The sequence below is a fragment of the Phoca vitulina genome, unplaced genomic scaffold (assembly GCF_004348235.1).
Source record: "Phoca vitulina isolate PV1807 unplaced genomic scaffold, GSC_HSeal_1.0 scaffold8, whole genome shotgun sequence".
In the NCBI taxonomy this organism is placed as follows: Eukaryota; Metazoa; Chordata; class Mammalia; order Carnivora; family Phocidae; genus Phoca; species Phoca vitulina.
Genome location: NW_022589711.1, coordinates 35,125,453 through 35,148,186, shown reverse-complemented (window position 1 = coordinate 35,148,186; position 22,734 = coordinate 35,125,453). Strand labels below are relative to the sequence as shown.

Sequence of the window (22,734 nt, the reverse complement as noted above, 5' to 3'; positions counted from 1 at the left end):
CAGTTGACTCCGGCATATTGGATAAAGCAATTCCGGTATGTGCAAAGGTAATCTTTGTCTCTGTGAAAAATTGGTTGGAAGCTAGGCAGGGAATGACTCCTTAAGTAATACATGTATTGAGAGAAATCTGCTGGCTGAGGCCTGGACTAGTGGAAATGTAATCACTTAGTAGACATGTGGGTGGTTTGCCTGAGAAAAGACTTAGTGGTCAGTAGCTGAAGGCATAGAGAGAGAACTCTGAGACACAGAGGGTTGTAAGAGAACCCACTTTTAGTAGAGCACTGGGTTTAGCAAAAGGCACAGAAAGGACAGACTAATGCAGATCTTGATGCTGTATGGAATCATCAGATGAAGAAGCTCTAAAGACAACAGAACTGGGCTTGGGGAAGAGTTTAGAGAGGGAAATTGTCAGCAGAATTTTGGAAGTCACTGAGTTGCATCTTGGGTGGCAACAGTAAGGTCAATTCCAACTTGCAACTAAGGAAACAGAGGCCCAAACAGAAGGCATGTTACTTTCTCTGTGGCTGGAATTGCTCTAAGGAAGAGGTTGGTTTGTTATATAAAGCTAGAAACAATTCTAAAAGATGTACATGTACATTTACCTTCTTTCCTTTTCTTTCTTTTTTCCTTTTTTTCCTTTCTTTCCTTTTTTCTTTTCTTTCTTTTGTTCTTTCTTTTTCTTCTTTCTTTCTTTTTCTGTGCTTTGCAGATCATTTGTACCCAAAGATTTCTTTCCATTATGACAAAATAGCTGGGGTGCTTTAAGTGAATGATTGAGCTCATGGTTCTGGAGGGGATACAGTGGCAGAGAGTGGGGGCCACAGCCCAGGAGTAGGTTAGAAGTGTCCAGCAATCTACAGGAAGTCTTTAGAGAAAAAAATGTTTGATCCCTGGGGGAAGTGGGCTCAACTCTACATTTACTGAGTGTCTACTAGTATAGAATTAATTTTCTCGATAACTTTTTAAAAGGGCCTATGTATTTGAGTACAAAAATGCACAAGACATGGCAACATGGTCTAGAAGCAAAGTTAAACTTGTAAACAATAAATACTACCAGGTGTCATGCTAAAAATATGCACAAGGTACTCAGGTACGATACCTAGAAGAAGGGGGTAGGGATTGGGGAACAGGTTTATAAATGAGATGACCCTAAGCCTCAAAAGATGAGTGGGTGTTTGTCAGGTGAACGGGGTGAAGCAGGAGGGGTTGGGAACGTCAGGAACGTGGCTGGCAAAGACAGCTTCATTAGGCAGGTGAAAATGTTCTAGTATCAACAAAGCATAGGATTAAAGAGAAGAGACATACAGGAAGAAAAATATGGCTTGGCTGTCAAGGAGGCTCTAGACCATAAAGTAGTCTGCTTGCAAGTGCCCATGGTTAAATTTTCAGGAATTGTGAAAGCCAGTTGTCACTCAGCCATTATCAGCAATTAAATTATATAAACTTATAATTAAATAAATTACAAATGTTAAATACTCAAAATGGATCACTTCCTAATTTATTTTGCTTCATTTTACTATTACATGTACTTTTGAGGATATTATGTTTATTGTCTCTATATGGTGTATTTACTATATAATGGTGTGCTACTGGCCATTTCTCCCCAGCTTTGTTGTATTCAGTGACAGCAATAGCTTCAAACCAGTCATTAATGAAATATTTATGCCATGGATGTTGGCAAATTTATAAATCAGGGTGTTTTTATTTTGTTTTGTTTTTCTGGAAAGCTAGCTGTTAAATATTTACTGGCTTTGCCGGCCATTGGACTTATGCAAGACAATTTGAGTTTTTTATTAGGGAAAGAGAATCATCCGATTGATATGGGTGAAGAAAAAGATGATCAGAATGACCCCAAATTTGACTTGTATAACGGGTTAATGTGGTGCCATTTATCATAAGGGGACTCATATTCGGGAGGTCCATATAGGGGAGAGGTAACAAGGTTTGTACTTACTGCATCTGGGAGGCCCACGATCCATCCCAGTTCATTGGATAGTTGGTTTTATGAGTCTGGAGCTCAAGAGAAAAGTCTGGAATGGAGGAATGGACTTGAATCATCTGCATGCAAGTAGCGGTTAAAACTAGGAGTGTGGGGGGTGCCTGGGTGGCTTAGTCGGTTAAGCGTCCGACTCCTGATTTCGGCTCAGGTCATGATCTCAGTCAGGGTTGTGAGATTGGGCTCTGCGCTCAGCTGGGAGTCTGCCTGAGATTCTCTCTCGCCCTCTGCCCCTCAAAAAACTAGGAGCATGGGTGTGGTTGCTTAGGGTAAGTAGCAGGAGAAGAAGGCCAAGGTCAGAATTCACCAGAAAGTTAACATTAATGCAGTGGGTAAGGAGGAGGAGCCAGCAAAGGAGCTGCCACAGCTTGGTCAGAGATGCTCTGGGGTAAACAATTTCAAAGCAAAGCTCCTGACATCAGGGAGGTTGGTATATACACGAGAATCTCAAAGCGCTTAAGTTCCAGCAAAAAGGTGAAAACAGAATGCTGTTCTTGAGAGCACAGAGGAGCCAGTGAGAAACGTGTTAGAAACAGAGAGGTGGAAATGGGAAACTGACATTTGAGCTTTATATTACTATTTTTAATTTTTTTAGTAGACGAGAGTTTTTCTGTCAGCAAAACCTTGAAAGCCCAAGAAAAGGGAGAGCCCAAATGTTTGGAAGGATAATTTCCTCAAAAGACACATTTGGTTAAAAAAGAAAAGTTGCCTGCCTTTTTCTAGGCATATTCTTTAAATGTACAACAGCACATTTTTTTTTTTAATCAAACCAACTATGCATACCACATGACTACGTTTCTAAATTAAACATGACTAGATGTGTATATAAAGGGGATCTTTAAAAGGTGTATTTAAATTCCATCCATCTTCTTCTTTCCTTCAGAAATTAAGAGTTTCTTAGTTGTTTGGGTTTTATTTTTTTTTAATCTTTTTTTTTTTAAAGATTTTATTTATTTATTTGACAGAGAGAGACTCAGCGAGAGAGGGAACACAAGCAGGGGGAGTGGGAGAGGGAGAAGCAGGCTTCCCGCCGAGCCGGAAGCCCGATGGCGGGGCTCGATCCCAGGACCCCGGGATCATGACCCGAGCTGAAGGCAGACGCTTAACAACTGAGCCACCCAGGCACCCCGTTTGGATTTTATTTTTTAAGTTTCAAATTTAATGAAAATTTGGCATACTGACCCGTTGTGTGGCTGGTCATGTTCTCCCTGCCAGCTCCATGCTTTGTAAAGCTCAGCCTTGCCCAAGGCTCTTCTTCCCCTCCTCTCCTCCACACAGAACTTTCTATTGGCTGCTCAGAGAACAGCATACTGTTTAGATTTGTGTCTGGAGATGCCTCTAAGCTCAACAGATGCAGCAAAAGCGAATTTATTCTGTGGCCTCACTTAGCTTTCCTTATCATTGGCCTTTGCCTTCTCTCTCTCCATTCCATGTGCTAAGATTGTTTAGAAGGGTCATGTCGCTTTTAAACTAATGTAGGAGTTCCAGAGGATAAGGCACTCAGGGGCTGCTGGTTGTTCAAGCATTTTCCATGTCACTGGATACACGGCATGGAGTGGTTTTAGAAAAGAAAAAAAAAAAAGAGGGCTTTGGGGAAAAACAGGGAAAAGCCCCACTAAAGTAATTAACAATGCACTGTAATACATGATCTCACTGATACGAAATCATTTGGAATTTGTGATGTTACCCTTTGCAAAGCTGTATTAAATTTTAAAACAGCTTTTCCAGGGGCACCTGGGTGGCTCAGATAGTTGGGCATCTGCCTTCAGCTCCGGTCATGATCTCCAGGTCCTGGGATCAAGTCCCATGTCAGGGTCCCAGCTCAGTGGGGAGTCTGCTTCTCCCTGTCTCCCTGCTTGTGCTCTCTCTCAAATGAATAAATAAAATATTAAAAAAAAACAAAAAAACGGCTTTTCCTATCTTCAGATAGTGAAGGTTTCTTCTCCTCCCCTTTTCTAACCTCTGAATATTTGAAATGATACAACTAACCTTCCAAGTTAGCATCTTGAGAGGAAGGTGCTTTACATAAAAGCCCTGCTCACTTCCTTACCTCTTTTCTTCCTAACCCCCACACATTATGCCCACCAGTTTCTCACCGGACTCTGCTCAGTGCATTGTAAGGGAAAAGATCGTGACTCCTATGTGTATGTATCATTGTTCTAAATGTACTATACTTATCGAATCCTTATGCTTTATTATCTAGCTTTATGTCATTTTACGGCTGACAAAACGTCAAAGAGGTTAAGTAAATTGCGCAATTACGGGGTTTGTAAATGGTGAGCAGGGATTTTAAACCCACACCGCACAGTCTGTCGCTAACCTCTCTGCACATGCCTCTGCAGGAACGCTAAGAATCTCTGCTCGTGCTCATTACATTTTATTACGACGTTTAGCTCCAGAAAAGTCCCATGGGCAGGGCCACTTTCTCTTCATCTTTTGAGTCCTCGTGCCTAGCAGTGTCTGGGCGGCGCAGGCCCTGGAACAGCCACCCTGCCACCGGCCACCAACTCACGCTAGCACGAGGCACCGCGGCACGTGCGTGACTTGTGTGTATTTGGTCCATGACCTCTGTTCAGTGTAACTCATAGACTGTAGTCCTATAAGGCATTAACCTTTTTAGTATCTGTGTCAGGGGTCCTGCAGACCAAGTGTAGCTTCGATGACTTGTTAGGACTCACAGGACTCAGCACCTAGTTTTACTCACAGTTAGGACTTCCTAGTGAAAGGGTACACAACAAAATCTGCAAAGGAAAAAGACACCTGAGGTGACGTCTGGGGAAATGAGGCACAAGTTTCAAGAATTCTCTCCCAGTGGTCATGCCACATGAGCTGAAATTCCCCCAGTAATAAGTTGTGACAATACACGTGAAATGTTGTCCACCAGGCAAGCTTGTGCGATTCAGTGTCCAGGTACTGGGAGCTGGCCACTTAGGCAGCCTCTGCCTGGCACCTATCACAGTTCCAGACTCCCAGAGGGAAAGGTGTTCAGCACAAACCATACTGTTCATACAGTTTAGGCAAAATGAGCCACTTTCACCTGTTCTGGGAATGGTGGAAACCTCCTAAAAGCCAAGTTCCCAGACACCAGCCAAGGGCTCACCTTGTAAGCTGGTCTCTCTGAGGCTAAGCCTCAGAAAGCTATGTTAGCTTTCTTTGGCACAGGAATTTTATTCCAACGATTTTCTCTCTATATATGTTTTCAATTTGTTTTACCTTGACAGACATAACTTAAGCAGGCTAAATAAAGTCCAACAAAACTTAAAAGCTGAAAGACACCAACTCAGTAATATCAAGGCTCACTACTGTACAAGCCCATTTTAGTTCTCAAAAAACACCTATGTAATAATTGCATTTCATATTTTCTTACTATCTCTGCACTTCAGAAAGCCCTCTGACATAGATGACAGTCACCTGGCTATTTGTACTTAATGCACATATTAATAGAAAAGGAATGTTTCTGCAGGCAGGCAATAATATATAAAAATTAACTGCCTCTTTAGAATATACTACATCATTAAGATCAAGTCCCCCCATTTAAATGACATATAAGCCAACATTTAGAAATGATGTATTTCCTTTCTATTACTGTAAAGTTTTGAGCCTTTAAAAAAGGATAACCTTAAGTTCAAATATAACATGCAGAATAGAATATATAAAGTGACAGCCTTACTTTTTGAACTTTATTATGCTTCAGACTTTTTTCTGATCATTTCAGATTTTTTCACTGTCCTATATTTTGTGAACTGCATTTTAAAATCAGAAGCAATTTTACAAATCTCCGTGTATGACCAACACCAAACAAAAGACAAAAAATTCCAGCTTTATTAACAATTCTAAGTAGAAGAGAACACAATTAAGAGCTGTCCCGGTTAACATAAGCATTTAGCAGGTAAACATCTCTTGAATAAAAAAGAAATATTTTAATTAAAAAAAAAAAAAGTGCAACATGGATAGACCTAGAGGGTATTAGATTAAGTGAAATAAGTCTGACAGAGAAAGACAAATATGATATGATTTCACTTATATGTGGAACCTAAAAAGCAAAATAAACAAACAAAGCAGAAACAGACCCATATATACAGAGAACAAACTGGTGGCTGTCAGAGGGAGGAGGTGGGGGGGAGGAACCAAAATAAGTGAGGGGGAGTGGGAGGTCCAGGCTTCCAGCTACAGAATGAGTAAGTCACAGAGATGAAACCTAGCGCACAGGGAATAGAGTCAATGGTACTGTAATAGCGCCACACAGTACAGGTAGCAGGTACATTCGTGGTGAGCGGAGCATAACATATAGAGCTGTTCAATCACTATGTTGTACATCTGAAACTATTACATAACACTGGTGTGTCAACTATACTTCTATTAAAAAAAGTCAAGGATTGAAGGAAGGAGAAAATTTTCCAAACAGCAGCTTGTACTTTCTTCACAATTTGTATCATTTGTATACATCATTAAATAAATACTCGTGTGATATTTACAAAGTAGAGACAAGAGGAAAAAAAACCTAAGTATGGGGGTCTTTCATTTGTTATCCCTCTGCCAATCTTCTGGATCCATGAGTTTATATACCAACTAAAAATGTGATTCTAGTTAACTACAGTTGAAAGCTTATCAATTAAGTCATCAATAGTGTAGACAAGGAGTTGAATGTCCGCTTTTTCCTTCATTCGGTGATCACTATGTTTCCGGAGGATGACATCTACATCTGTGCTGACCACTCGGTCAGCAACCTGTATGGATGTATGCCAAGGCATGATGTCATCTTTCATGCCATGGAGCAATCGTATGGGGCAGTTCACTGGGATAGGGCTATGTAACAAGCAGTGGTGTTCGGCTTCCTTAATGAAACTATACTGAATGTGATAAATTCCTTCTTCACTGTACCTTGATGGCATGGCCCACACGCCTTTCATCTCTACTTCCTTTTTGACCTATTGGGGAAAATGAGGAAAATAAATGTATGCAACACTAACACACACAATAGTCTTAAACAGTCTAAGAAAAGCAGTCCTAGAAGAGGAAAAAAAAGAGATAAAAATGTAATAATGCTAATTATCGATAATTAAACACTATGCAAGGTACTGTGACAGGCACTTTACACACAGTATCTCATAAGATCCGGATAAAAATTGTTATTGCATTTTTACAAAAGAGGGTATTAGAGCCTAGAGAAGTTAAATTTCACGTTTAAAACTGAAAGGTAACAACTCTCATAGCTAGGATTCAAACTTAGATTTAGCTTCATCAGGTAACATCTTAAATCAGGTGCTGCTTCACCCCAAATGAAAGGGAAAACGAAGGGGAGAAAATCATTCATAATATATAAAACCAAATCATAGGAATAACAATTGTTTAGATTTCAAAAGCACAAAACTGGAAGTGTCTATACGTGAAGTTACTAAAATAGGGATGGAATAAGAGGAGAAAAGAATCAAGCCTAGAACTAAAAATGAAAAATAAGACAGTAGTTACTCTGGCACAATCAAACATAGAATTTCAGGCTAGGGGTGCCTGGGTGGCTCAGTCGGTTAAGGTCATGATCCTGGGGTCCTGGGATTAAGCCCCGTGTCAGACTCCCAGCTCAGTGGAGAGTCTGCTTCTCTCTCTCACTCTGCCTCTCCCCCTGCTTGTGCGCTCTCTCTCTTGCTCACTCTCTCTCACATGAATAAAATCTTAAAAAAGAAAAAGAATTTCAGGTTAAATGTTACAAAAAAAAAGCACTGTTTTTGCCCTCCAGAGTCCTAGGGAATGAGAAAAAAATGTGTTGTTTTGGAAGACAATGAAGTCTTCCAAATACTTCCTGAAAACTGAACAAGGAAATCATTTCCACACTTATTCCCTTAAGATGAAACACTGGGTATCTTTTGATTCTTGAAGAATTTTTACTTTTTAGATTATAATTTGTCTTAAACAATTTTTTTTAAAGATTTTATTTATTTATTTGAGAGAGAGAGAGAGAGAGACAGCACAGCAGGGGAAGGGCAGAGGGAGGGGGAGAAGCAGGCTCCCCACTGAGCAGGATCCTGGGATCCCAGGACCCTGGGATCATGACCTGAGCCGAAGGCAGACACTTAACCGACTGAGCCACCCAGGCACCCCTTAAAAATTTTTTCTAATTAAAGTAATGTATACTCATCACAGAAAACATGGGAAATATAGAAATTATAAAAAGAATTAATCACACATAATCCCACCTCTTGGATACAACAACCATTAATATTCTGGCTCATTTCCTTCCAGTATTTTTCTCCATGTATTTGGTTTTATATATGTAATACGTAAAATGGATATCTATTACACATTCATATAGAGTTTTCTACATTGCTGTATGTCTATATAACATCTGGGTTTTAAAAAAATTCTATGAAGTTTTCAAAGGTTGCACAGTAGTCCATTATACCGGATCTATGCTAATTAACTATTTCCACACTGCTGGGTACTTCCATGAACATCTTGAGCACAAAGATTTATCTGTATATAATAAATTATTTGGAAATATTATCAGAACTTTAACTAATATATCAAGATGTAAATATTTTTAAGGCTCTTGCAACCGTATCATATTAAGGGCATTTCTGACTAGAAAAACAGGTGGACATCTTATCAAAAATAAGGAAAAATATAAGGAAAGAAAAACCAAATATAATATATTGAAAATTTTTGTATTTAAACTTTCAGTGAAGAGGGGCGCCTGGGTGGCTCAGTTGGTTAAGCAACTGCCTTCGGCTCAGGTCATGATCCTGGAGTCCTGGGATCAAGTCCTGCATCGGGCTCCCTGCTCAGCAGGGAGTCTGCTTCTCCCTCTGACCCTCCCAACCCCCATGCTCTCTCTCTCATTCTTTCTCTCTCAAATAAATAAATAAAATCTTAAAAATAATAAATAAATAAATATTCAGTGAAGATAGTATGATTTTTCCATGTTTAAAATATGTTAATTTACTGCAAATATGAAAGGAAAGCAAGAATTTAAACAGTAAAATATGTATGATATAATCTATGTATTTAGGCATTTTAATGTATTTTTTAAAATTGCAAAACGATTTACTGATTCAGTGAAAAAGCTGTGTATCTGAAAGCTATACTCCTAAACATGTCTTCAAGTGATTTGAAATTAATGAAATTCTAAAAAACTATAAGATATATGAATCTATATTAATATCAAGGCATTTTCTTCATTAAAACATGGGAACTGAATATTTAGGCCAAAAATGATATTCAGTGATCCTCAAAGTACTCAGGATAATTACTAAATTTCTAATTTCAGTAATTAGAACTTAGTTTCACTGGTTATTCGATGAAGTGGAACCGGTGGTAATTACTGAGACGTAATTAAGAACAGCTGCATTTTAAGTATCCCCGTCCCCCACCCAGCTGTTACCTGCCATCGAATTGAATGAATACTGTCCATCTGAAGAACAAACTGCCCTTCACAGAATGTTATATGTAACTGAACCCTCAAAAACAAAAAGTTCAGAAATAGCAAAAAACACCATTAACTGAAGAAAATGTACACTCTACACTAAGTCATATAGCTAGAAGAAACCACAGCAAGGCGATGTGGTTGAGAAGCTTGTGTTCCAAACAGCTGTGCATCCTGTCTGATGGCCTCTAGTGTTCAAAGGAGACATCATTAGAGTCAGTTCCGACACAATAAGCAACGCTGAGTGTTAACAATGCCCGGGCTAAAGATGATAGTAAAAATCACCACTTTCACTGCCTTGCCATTGTTAGAGCTAGTTGCTTCTGTGAAGAGACAGTGGTCTTAGTGTCCCTGCTCTTCCCTTACATATGCTTTTAAATTAACATGCTTCTATTAACAACTATTTGCTGGTCTGATTTAGGATTCGCAAAGACATGCCCTGACTTGCAGGCTATAGATCTTCTCAGTCACTTAGGGGATATCTACCATATCCTCCCTGAGTGATGGGGATAGACACACAAAAAAAGAAATGTACAAAGATCCTGTCATTTACCATCACAACAACGAAAAAATTATTTAATCACCTCCTTCCCAATCTGCTATGCTCTTGAAATAATTTCCTACTAGGAGAAACACTATTTAATTGAGTTAGAGGATGGGGTAAAGGGTTCAAAGTTTATATGCAGAAAGATGCAATGGTAGGAGAATTTAGCAGCATGAGAACATTGAGCAACTATGTATGAAAAACAACTAAGAAAACAAACAAACAAAAAATCAGAAATAGGAGATAAGTACAAAGAAGACCAGCTTTGTAATTTCAGCCCTCAGAGGAAATGACATAGAACCTGCATATGCAGACAATGCCCTTTCTTTTCTTTCTTTCTTTTTTTTTTAATGATTTTATTTGACAGAGAGAGACACAGCAAGAGAGGGAACACAAGCAGGGGGAGTGGGAGAGGGAGAAGCAGGCTTCCCGCTGAGCAGGGAGCCCGATGCGGGGCTCGATCCCAGAACCCTGGGATCACGACCTGAACCGAAGGCAGACGCTTAATGACTGAGCCACCCAGGCGCCCCCAGAAAATGCCATTTCTTAAGAAGCTGAGAAGAATGTGGACTGAGAAATAAGCTTAGAACAGGTAATATATGGCACTGGTATGTATCCATGCAGAACTTGAAGCAAAGTCAACCATACTCTACTATTCAAAACTACATGTGCTCTCTTCCTCCTTTTTATTTCCTTTCCTCCTCCATGTGCTCGTCCACTCTCTAGAGCAGTGGTTCTCCAACTTCACTGGAGGGGCTTGTTAAAACAAATCACTGGGCCGCGCTCCCAGTGTCTCGGGGAAAGCTCAGGAACATGCATTTCTAACAACTTCTCAGGTGATGCTGACACTGCTGGCCTTGGGACAACACTTTTTGTACCACTACTCGACTGTTTTCCTTAAATTTTCTGTGCCTCAGTCCTACCAGGATCATAGTCCCACAGGTGACATCTAGATCCTTAGGCAAAAGACATGCAGAGAACTCAACTGGTTGCAAAACAGTAACAAAATATACAAAAATAAACAGCTATGACCCATGATTTCTTTACCCCTGCAGACAACTGAAGTGCTTAAACATATGTCCAATAATGAACTGTAACAAATAAATTACCTTCATTCATTTCAGAAACCTCATTTCAACCATGATTTGCTGAAAGGGCATGCTAGTAATGAAAAGCACTTTTTTTTTTTTTTAAGTGAGAATTAGCAGTAGAAAATAATGCCAACTAGGTGTCTAAGAGAGGAATGGCAAATCTCATCTCCTGTGTGCTAATTCAGATCCACTGATAATGTGTACTTGGAGAGCTCCACTGAGAAAGGCTCTGAGCCTGCTTTCAGGCTTAAAAAAAAAAAGTTTCATAATTGATGAGCCAAGTCTAACATGATCATAAGAATAAGTACTATTTCCCATATGCCAAAAATAAGAATAAGAGGTACAAAAAGAGATCACAATGTATGATAAGTAAATGTGATTAATAAAGAAAATGTTGCAAAAAAAAAGAAATTTAAAGTGTGTTTTCATTAACGTGGCTCAAATATGTGGGAGAATGATTTGAAGAGGCTGTGAAAAAAAGGAAACCTTGAACAAGAGACCAATTAGTTAAAGAAGGCAGAGATTATATACAAAAAGGCAGCTAAGGCAAAAGATGAGCCAGCATAGGAAGTCAAAGGACAGATGACACATGAATGAATATTCAAAGACAGAGGGAGCAGGAGAACGACAGGAGATATATGTTGAGGTTGCTTGTGACTTACCTCAACAGGAAGCTGACCGAACTGTGTCACGAGGCCATCTACAGCTGCTGCTACACCAATAAGGGCAACAACCTTCTGTGGCCTTGCGATTGCAGCATGAAACATAAGCCATCCACCAAGGCTAGATCCAACTAGTATCTAAAAATAAAAATTCATACTTTTAAAGAGGAATTTTCTTTTCTGTAAGTGGATTGAGTAATTTATGTATGTACTTTTTTTCTTCTACATCCATTAGCTCCCAGACTTTTAATATTTGGCACAAAGTAGAATTAAAATTATGATTGCAGTGAAAAGTAAAAAGCTTACTTACATTTTACGAGAAAATGAAAACAATAGAACAATTTTAAATCAAATACCAAAAGTGATGGTTAAACATTTAAACTACTAAATTTTCATAGCTAAAGAAAGAGCTCAAAAATCATGAGGTTAGTTAATAATCATATTTAACAAAAACAGCCACCTGTGGCCCTTCAGCTAAGTCATCAATTATAGAAAGAACATCTTTTCTCCATCTTCCCACTGTGCATTCTTGTAAGTTGCCATCTGAATTTCCAACTCCGGAGTAATCAAACCTAGAGAAAGGGAAAACAAATCTATAGCTAGATATCTATCTATGTTTGTTTCTCTGATTTTTAAGGAAGACAGCACATTTATCATTATTACAATGCTTAAAATATATTAAGATAAAACACTGAGGTCAATACGTATTTCAGCAGACCCTACTGGCATAACCTTCAAATATCGCCTCCATCCACTAACTCTCTCACCTTCCCCGCCACCAGTGGCGGCTCCACGTCACTATCTCCTCTGCCTGGACCAGCGTGACAGTCTCCACCTGTCTCCTGCCTGCCTTTCCTACCCTTGTAGTCTCTTCCCCATGTCGTCAGTGATCCTTTTAAAGCAAAAATCATGTCTTGCACAAACCCTCCAAAAGCTTTCTATAATCTTTAAATAAACTATGAAGGTCCTTACCATCCCGCGGCCTCTGACTACCTCTCTGATCTCGTTTCTTCCTGTTGCCTCCCTCCCAACTATATCTTCACTCGCCTTCTTGAAGTTAATGGAATACACCACCCATGTTTGTGCCTTGGGATTTTTACATCAGCTGCTCTCTCTACACCCCCAGATATCCACTTTGCTCGCTCCCTCACTTCATTCAGGCCTCAGGCTCCAATGTTACATCCCCAGCGATGCCTTCTGTGACCAACTCAATCCAAAATTGTGCTCCTTTCATCATTCTCGAATTCCTAACCCTGCTTTATTTTCTTCATGGCAGATACTGCTACTTGACATATAAGAAACGTGACTGTGGTCTGTCTCCCACACTGGAATGGAAGCACCATTTGGGCCCGGACTATTTTGTTCACCACTGCTTTCCCAGTGCCTAGATCAGTACTTTGCATATGGTACATGCTTAGTATTTACTAAATTAATGAAAGAGAAAGAGGCAAATCAAATTTATGAACACCAGCTCATCCTGTTAGTCTGCTTCTCTTTCCAACTTTCTAGTTCTCCAGGCTCAAAGTCTGTGTGATCTGTACATTCTCCCTCTCCTTCAAGGCCTCAGTTCAACAGATCATGAAGTATCATACCACACCTGCAGATTGCCTTAAACCCCAGTGCCTGGGTAAGCCCTTTCGTAATGCTGAGCCTTTGCATGCAGTCCCACTGCCTGGAAAGCCTTCCTTCCCCACCCAAACTCCTACTCATTAAGTCAAGGCACTTCCTTTGAGGCACTTTCTTTGACATACATGCCCCGCTTACTCCCATCAGTCACTTTCTTTTGTATGTACTCACTCAACACTTTTTGTATTATGTTGTAATCAAGTTTCAAATGTTTGTCTGACCATGTCAGTTCTTCAAGAGCAGACCGTTTTATTCAAATCTGTTTTTTCCAGAACGCTGCCCCCCCCATCCTCGCTCACTCCCTCTCATTTCTCCTCATTCATCTCTCTCTGCAATTTGTTAAGACCAGTATCATGCTACAAAACCGGCCTAGCACAGTAGCCTCCTGTGTTTTTATGACTCTCTCTCTCCAAACGGATCCACTTTATATCTGTCAGGTTTTTTTTCTGCAACATTATATTGACATGGCATAAATTTCAGTGGTTCCCTGTGATATACAACATAAACATTTAGCATGTCAGCCTGTTTTTATAGACCATTAGCTTCTGGTCATCTTGGATCAACCTTTTATCATTTCATCAGAGGCAACTGCCACGTTGGCCAAGCTGATCAACTTGCTGTTACTCAACTGGCTCTTGCTTTCTGTCCTGTTTCATGCCTCATACTATACTCTTCACCTGGAGTACCTTCTCCTTCCACCTTCACAGCTCATATACTCTTAAAGCTTAGTCCAAATGAACCTTTTTTTTGCTGGAAAAACTTCCCAGAAAAGCTGAAGAAAAAATCTCTACCTCATGAAACTTATATAGAATTCATTTTTAGCAGTTACAATCAATTTTTTACAACCTGCTCTGTAAGACAGTTTGTGTGTGTAGTGCGCCTTGTCATCGCTGTGAGACTGACAGATCCTCACGGGGAACACCATTCTTGGTTTGTCTCTGCATTCTTCACAGAGGTGAGGCATGTAAGCCTCATACACTGACTATCACAACACATACTAAATAAATAAAAGTGGAAGATAAAAGTCAAAAGAATCACTTTATTCAAATTTGAAGCTTTCATGTTTTGCTTACTCTTCAAATCTGGTGAAAACTAATCCTAGTGTTTTTAGTGTACATGTAAGAATATATGAGATATATAGCATATAACATTTTCTTAGGAATTTATAAGTCATGGAGAAAGAAGAAATAAACATTTTCTTCAGGTATAAAGTGAAATGATTTGGGACCCATGGGAATTGTGTAACAAGGCTGCTGCTGAAGTCTCCATCAGTTATTACTACTCGCAATCCAGGGAACATGGCAGACAGACCCAAGAGAAGAGGGAAGACACCAGCCAATCCTCCTTCTCCCTCCCCTGGTGGGCAATCAGGCATCTCTACTGGCTGCATCTTTTACAGCTGCCTTCTAAATATATGATGCAGATGCAGAATACATGTGGAGTCCCTCCAAAGAGGGAAATGTAAACATTTAGTGACACTAAAAGGTATAAGTAAAGGGCGCCTGGGTGGCTCAGTCGGTTAAGCGACTGCCTTCGGCTCGGGTCATGATCCCAGGGTCCTGGGATCAAGTCCCACATCGGGCTCCCTGCTCTGCGGGGAGCCTGCTTCTCCCTCTCCCACTCCCCCTGCTTGTGTTCCCTCTCTCGCTGTGTCTCTCTGTCAAATAAATAATAAAAATAAAATCTTTAAAAGGTATAAGTAAAAAATACAGTTCACTCTTGTTGAACCCTAATGAAGGCACGGAGACAATTCAAACATATTCAGCTGTTTAGGACTTTAAAACACAGCAACACACCACTGTTCTAGCAGCCTCAACACTCTGGGACATATCCCCAAATCTACAATTAAATATTTTATGACAAATAACTATGAGAGAATACCAGCCCTCATGCCATGTGCTACATTCCTGAGCTCTGACTCAATCTTATGTTAGGCATGGTGACAGGACATCAAGAAACCATTTTCCTATAGCCATATGTACCACTTCTTGTACAATATACAAAACTATTTCTTCAAGATCCAAGATCTTACAGCCAAAAACACAACAAAAATAAATTGAGGAACTGGAGTATAAATAAAAGATAAAATCTCCTATAACAAGCTAAAATGCAATCAATAGTTAATAGTGATTAGATTGCAATCAAGTTTGATAAAAGCAAATAAAAAGGAATTTGGTCGAATTAAAACTTTGTAGTGAAGGGCTATACTTCTATAAGGTTTATAAAATATATTTAGGCTATGTTTTAACACAGTACCACTTAATGGTCTGTATACATTATAATTCAATCGTGTTTATTTACCTTTAAAAAATGTATTTCATATGTATCCAAAATGCAGAAAACCTAGAGATTTCATGCCTTATAGGGAGATAGGAACTGGTTACAGTGCTCATAGTCTCAATTTAAATTCAAGAACCAGTAAAATGGCGATTTCTTGATTCAAATTCTTTTGGGGACAAAAAGAATGATGGCAATTTTTCTGATATTATCATGCTTTGATCCGGGTAGTGCTCCTTCCTGTATAGCTCTTCCTTCTTACCCACACCTTCAGTGTGCCTTTATGAAGTATTTTTTATCCACTTCAATCCTCAGTTTTCTCTCACTTTGTGCAATTAAGTATACTGTTCTTTTGACACAATCACATTCTGATGAGTATTTTTGCTCAATTTCTCATATGTATTTTATCTTGTGTTTCCCCAACCTGATCTTAAGAACAATGGCCATGTTTTAGAATTCGCTGCGTATTTTACAGTACCCAGCAATAGTACTAGAAAGTCTACTTGGAAAAGATAGTCCAGTCTTCAGAATAACAGTTAAGTCAGTGCAGATTTTTAAAAGTTCTGAGCATGAAAATAAAACCACTCAGTTAATATGATAAAAGGAGTAACACTAAATCCATATAGTTGACATAATCTCGGCTAATATACTGAATAAAATCTAAAAGTTTTGTTTTTAAAATTTATTTACTATCTTATTTCTGAAAGATGTATTTTCTAGACCCACTGAGTGAATGTTAGTGAAACTACTAACAATTTAGATGAATACATTTTTGGGCTGTTAGTGATAGAAAGGATTCAGAAACCATCTTTAGCTCAACCTGCCCCTTTTTTATGATGAAGAAAACAGGTCCAGTGTTTATCAGCTGACTCACCTTGTCACAGTTACTGCTGGAACTGATTCTAGTACCTATACTTCTTGAATCCCAGGCCAGTGTTCTTTCTACTAAACCATACTATCTCTTCTGGCAAATTATATATATATTATATATATAATTATATTATATTATATATAGTATAATTATATTATATATAATTATATTACATAAATGATTGTTACAGGTAAACAAACCCAATAACAACAATGTAAGCACACTGTTTTACTAAAATAATTATCAGTATGAAATACTAGGAACTGTGATACCAAATTTTGGTTAAACAACACATATCCTCTCTATTTATGCTTCTACATATTCACCTACAGGAGTGAGGGGAAAGAGAAACCTCAGTGGAAAGGTGAATTATACAATACTAATTTTCGAATACTTTATTTTTTTATAGGGGCATGGAAAGCCAATGAAAATACTAAGCCAGAGAAAAAAATTTAGGAGTTATAGACTACACTTAAAACCAAGGGGAAGAATGGGCTCAATAGGAAGAGGATGGGAAATGAGAACTTAAAAGATCCTAGGTAAGAGACATGAAAAATATACAATATTCTTAAATACATATTTTAAAAGTAGAGTTATTAAGAGTGGCCAAATAAAAGCCTTTAAGTCCCCAATGGAAAACCACAATATAATTATAAGACATTACAAGAAAGCCAACTACTATTATTGGTTTGCTGTCATGTTGGATTATTCTATCCAGAGTTTAGTTACCAGTAGTTTCCTTTCCTGCCAGCATTGTCAGTGTGGCACAAAGACCATTAAAAAAGGTCTTTTAAAGGTTGCATTTATGATAGCCCTAAATCACAAGGTTAAAGTTTACAGACCATTAAAATAAGTTAATCCATAAAAACACTGGCATTTGCTTTAATTGGTTAGAGCAGAAATAATTCTCTATTGCCATGCTAAATGGTAGTAGTATTTTCTCTGAAATGCATTGTTCCTACCTTATATAGGCGTGACCTAGAGATTTGCAAAACTCTTCAATCGCCAATGCTTTTGTACCACTCATATTAGAAATATAGCCAGGGATGAAGATAACTCCTGGACTTTTGCCTTTTAGCTTCTTATAAGCCAGGTTTGGAAGGTCTGGTCGACTAAGGAAAGAGACTGATGTCTTTTGTCTGCAAGCTAAACAAAGTACACAAAACATAAACTACAGTTCACAAATACTGTTTTTGGAAAACCATATACAATTGACCCTTGAACAACATGAGGGTTGGGGTGCTAACCCCCCACATAGTCGAAAATCTGCGTGAAATTTTTGACTCCCCAAAAACTTAACTAATAGCCTACTGTTGATTGGAGGCCTTACCGATGACATAAACAGTTGATTAACACATATTTTGTATGTCGTATATATTACATATCATATTCTTACAACAAAGTAGGCTAGGGAAAAGAAAATGTTAAGAGAATCATATAGAAAATACATTTACAGTAGTGTACTATATTTATTAAAAAAAAACCAATGTATAAGTGGACCTTTGCAGTCAAACTCATGTTGTTCAAGGGTCAATTGTGTATTTTCAATCTTAGCTTTCTTAACTTGTCAAATTGATGTCAAAACTACTTCCATTTAAGAGGAAAAACAAAAAGACTTGAAGTACTAAAATCACAAGCCTATGCATGGTATTTTCTGAACTCGTATCAAAATCAGTGCCTTTGACCAAGGTCCAATCTTGATTCTTCCAAAATATGCAATGAGGAGGAAATTTCAAGGCAATAAAAGATAAAGACTTGTAAAAAATGTTTTCCTGTTGCTGCTGTATCATCTGTCCTAAATAGTATCAATCAACGTTCAGATTTCTCTACACTAGTTTTAGCCTTCTCTTGTGAGATTTTTTTAATTTTTTCAATGTTTGAGGAGTTCCACATCCTCTACTTTTTGGCAGGGAGGGGGAGAAACAAGTCTGGTCTGCCCTTGAGAAACTGTTCCAAAGGTGGGGGTGCTGGTGTGCCACTTTCACTACTGGCTCCCTCGCCACCCACAGAATCATGGGCCATGGTAAGAGCCAATCATGACTCTATCAGCTGGGATGGCTTCAGCGAGCAGTTTCTTTACAAGTGACCTTGAATAATTCATAATAGTACCATTTTGGAAAAAGATTTCTCATAGGGCTCTGCAATCACTATGTGTTTTATTTGTTGGTTGGCTTTTTGTGAATGCTACACAGATCTTCAGGCAATTTAAGTACAACAGTACAATTGGCAAACTTTACAAGGTTACTCATTGTTTCATTGTTTTTGAAGTTTTTTCCTACCATAAAATCTATACTTGCTCTTAAAAAAAAGTAAAAAGATATTTAAAGAACATTAAGTCATTTATAATCCCACCTCCTCCTTCCAGAGAAATTAGGTTTGTGGGGTGCCTGGGCGGCTCACTTGGTTAAGCGTCCAACTCTTGATTTCTGCCCAGGTCATGATCTTGGGTGTGAGATGAAGCTCCGCATCGGCTCGGTGAAGAGCGCAGAGTCCGCTTGGGATTCTCTCTCTCCCTCCCCCGCCCCCAGCCGCGTGCGCGCACACACACACACTCGTGCTTTCTCTCTCAATAAATAAATAAATCTAAAAACAAAAATGTGTATTTCCTTACAGTCTTTTTCTGGACTATAGTAAATGAAACCTTCCTCTCCTTTACTGTGGCCAATGAAAACATCTCGGCCCCCTCCACGTGAGTTGATAAAAGCATCCTTCATTTTGGATTTGAGTTTGTTTTTTTTTTAAAGTAGGCTCTACTTCACGAACCTGAGGTCAAGAGTCCTACACTCTATCAACTGAGCCATCCAGGCAGCCTGAGAAGTTGAATTTTTAAAAACTGAATTGAAGGCGTAAAGCTATCCTTATTACATATGTGTTTCAAAGTTTCAGTGTATAGTGAAATATGCCAGATTTAAAACTGTTAGCGAAAACCAGGGGCTAGTAGGGGCCAGTTACGTTGGTTGGTAAACTGTATTTGCAAAAATGTCAACCTCCCATTTCCTTAGCTCAGCACTCAAAAAATCCCTCCTATCCTCTTCTTGATATTACTTCCCAAAACAGGAATTTCTTCTGGAGACAATTACAATTTACTTCATTCTGGTGAGTTGTAAGTGGACAGGTTCTTAACATTACACCCATAAATGATCTTATTATACTACAACGATTAGCTCAAAGGCTGATGCGTTAAGTCCTCAATGATGTGCCAAATAGATGAAAGAGTATTACAATCTAGTTAATGAACTGACATACCATACTTCGATAGAGGAACTTACATATAACAAGCCTTTAGGTTGTATACAATTAAATGTAAGTTAAACCGATTATATACATTTAAAAATTTTAACTAAAACAAAGGGTATCAGCAATGACGTTTCTATTCCAAGCACAGTGCACCTGACAGCTTGTATGGCAAAGGTGTAAACAACAAAACCGGAGAATAAAAAGACACAATTCAGAAAGACAGACTATATTTACTGAGGGTAGGGTGGTATGAGGAAGAATCAAAGACAAGATAAAGAAAACATTCAGATGCTCTCATTTTTGGTCCAAATTCTAGTTTCCTTTGTTGAGTAATGATTATGGTTTTCACTGAGCAGGGAGCATCGAGAAGGCAAAATTAGAAATTAGGCTTGATGGCGGCGTCTACACTTTTGCAACAACAAAAAAGTTCATACCGTAAATTCCCTCAAGTGAAACAAAGGCAGGTCTAAGCATCCTAACAGAGTCAAGATTTGTAAACCCCTTAGACCCGAAGAAAAAGGAAAGAAAAAGCAACTAATAAACGCCCATCTTAATATTTCCTAGGGTTGGCGCTTAACGCGGGGAGGCAGGCAGGGAGTAGAATCCTTAAAACTGCAGAGCGGAAAACGCCAGCAAGGGCCCGGGCTGTGCAGGATACCGGGGGGCCAGGAAGAGGTCTTCTTACTGCCTTCACCAGAATTGTTGAAAGCGCCTAAAACTGGGGTACTGAGAATGGGAGAAGAGCATTTTGAAATAGGGCGCCAAAAACGCACTAGACAGGAACGGACTGAACCCGATGTTCGAAAGAACGCGTACTTCTCCCGCCTTTCGGACACTCACCTGGGAGCCACAGCGGCGTCCCCTTGGGCTTCCTTGCGAGTAACGCGGTGAGGCCACGGTGGAAGCCGAAGACTGCCGCTTTGTTCCACCTCCGACAAGGCACCCAAGCGCCCAGAGCCGCCATGCCCACTCCGGCCATCTTCCCAGCGGCCCCTGAGCACCGAGCTGACCCACAGTCGCTCAGTGCACAATAACTGAGGCTGCGCGTGCGCCGCCAGCCGGAAGCCCGGACTTGCTAAAGAGCACCCCGGGCGAGTAGCACCAGAGAGCGCACATGCGCAGAGCGTCGTCGTGCGGGCCCTCCTCTCGCTCTTGGACAGTTGATTCTTTCAGTTTTTGCCTTTGATGCTTCGGAATGTTTTGAGTGACTTCATTAGGCGACTTTTTCAATGGGCAGATAGATATTCCGTGGCTGGAGGCGCCGAGAGAACCCGTATCCAACGTTCCTAGATAGGAAACCGTCTCATCATCCTGAGGACACTAGGGAGCGAAAGCATAAGATGCTAGCTAGCTAGGCTGCTTGCATTACAAATCGCTCTCCCGCCCCGACAGTTTTAAGCCTTACCGGAAATGCTTCCAAGATCTGACCTTAATCCTGCTTGCAGAAATATCCGGAGTGGACCTACTCACGGCTCCTTCGTTTTTTGCTCTAGCTCTTTGTATGCCTGACAACTGAATTTTTGAATTATTCCGTCCCCTGCCTTATGTTATGTGCAAAAATAAATCCCAGTAGATAAACGATCTCAACGGAAGAATAAAATTGAGAGGATTTAAATACACTGAGCATATTTCAGAGTTTGGGGAAAGAAGGGACTTTCTTAAGCAAGATATGAAACAAAATCATAAAAAATAAAAATGTGTATGTATTTCAACTTTTTGAATGGCAAAAGTCATCTTGAGTCAAATGAGAGTCTAGAAAAACTGATTTTACAGCACAGATAACAGAACAATAATACTTCTATTCAGCCTGCTCCTAGAAATAAGGGAAAAAACCTATAATTTAATAGAATTGGTCGATGGCTGTGAATAGGCAGTTCATATGTAAAGATGTTCAACTTCACTAATTGAAAAATGTGCGTTGAAAAAATAACGTTATTTTTCTCACGCATCAGATTCGCAAAAATTAAAAAGAGCAACTATAGGCAAGGATGCTGGGAAACTGGCACTCGTGTAGGGTTGGTGGGAGGTTAATTGCTAAACTTTTATGTCAGGTAATCTCACCACACCTATTAGGATTTAAAATATGCATCATTTTCAATGTCCTTGACCCAGTGGCCCCAGTTTGTGACTCTCCTGTAGAAAACAACACTAGTTCATAAGGAGGCATACTATCAGCTACATCACCATTTTTAGAAGGAAGCAGAAGAAAAAATGGAAGTCAATAATAGAAAAATGGTTGAATAAATTGTACAAGGGTTTCTGAATTCTAGCTCTGGCACCCTTCAAATTAATCCTGGGGGTGTCAAGCATCAACAAGTAAGATCTTTTTTTCTACTTCAGGCTACTGTGGTTGGTATAATACTTAAGTAAAGCCACTTTACTATGTTGGTCATAAATTGTGGAGCAATGATTGATGCTAGAGTTAAAGGCAAAGTTTGGATACAGTGAATCCAGCCTATCTTTGGAGTCCTGAGAACCTGTCTTATTGGAACATACTGAAAAAGTTAGTTAAATAAAAATTAAATAGATCTTTCTTGAGTGGTGTAGTGCCAGAAATAGATAGCAAGCAGGGCTGCTTGATTTCAGGTGGCACTCCAAAAGCTGGTGAGCTATTTTGCCAGTTCTCCATTAGGCCCGTTGTAGACTACAAAGGACCTAAATCGGTAAGGTGATACACAAAGCACATCACTTCACTATCCCTTATATCTTAATAATCAACATTTCTCACTGTGGTTTTTGAATAATTGCAAATATTCTCAATCATTCCTGTCCTTCTTCTCTCCCTTTATTTTTGCAGATCTTGCATTTTATGTGCAGCAAAATGAAAAAACAAACAAACAAACAAAAAAACTGCCTTGTCTCCATAATGGGAAAAGTGTCATACAAGGACTGTTTTCTCTATCCACCCTTATCAGTATAACAAATCAGGAAAAACTGGCTAGATCAGGTGAAGATGCTTTTACCCACAGTGATGGGCTTGAAATAAACTAATCTGTTTCCATACCCACTGTCA

General features: G+C 39.2%; 1 protein-coding gene across 1 annotated transcript; it reads right to left on the bottom strand.

Moving 5' to 3' along the window:
* Positions 1 to 6,076: 6,076 nt before the first annotated feature.
* ABHD10 (abhydrolase domain containing 10, depalmitoylase) lies at positions 6,077 to 21,302 on the bottom strand. Its single transcript, XM_032406525.1, has 5 exons — positions 20,562 to 21,302; positions 17,447 to 17,630; positions 12,171 to 12,282; positions 11,711 to 11,848; positions 6,077 to 6,924 (listed from the first exon to the last, which is right to left on the bottom strand). Exons 1-5 carry the CDS (start codon positions 20,698 to 20,700, stop codon positions 6,580 to 6,582), a joined length of 918 nt encoding a protein of 305 aa, XP_032262416.1. The 5' UTR covers positions 20,701 to 21,302; the 3' UTR covers positions 6,077 to 6,579.
* Positions 21,303 to 22,734: the final 1,432 nt, after the last annotated feature.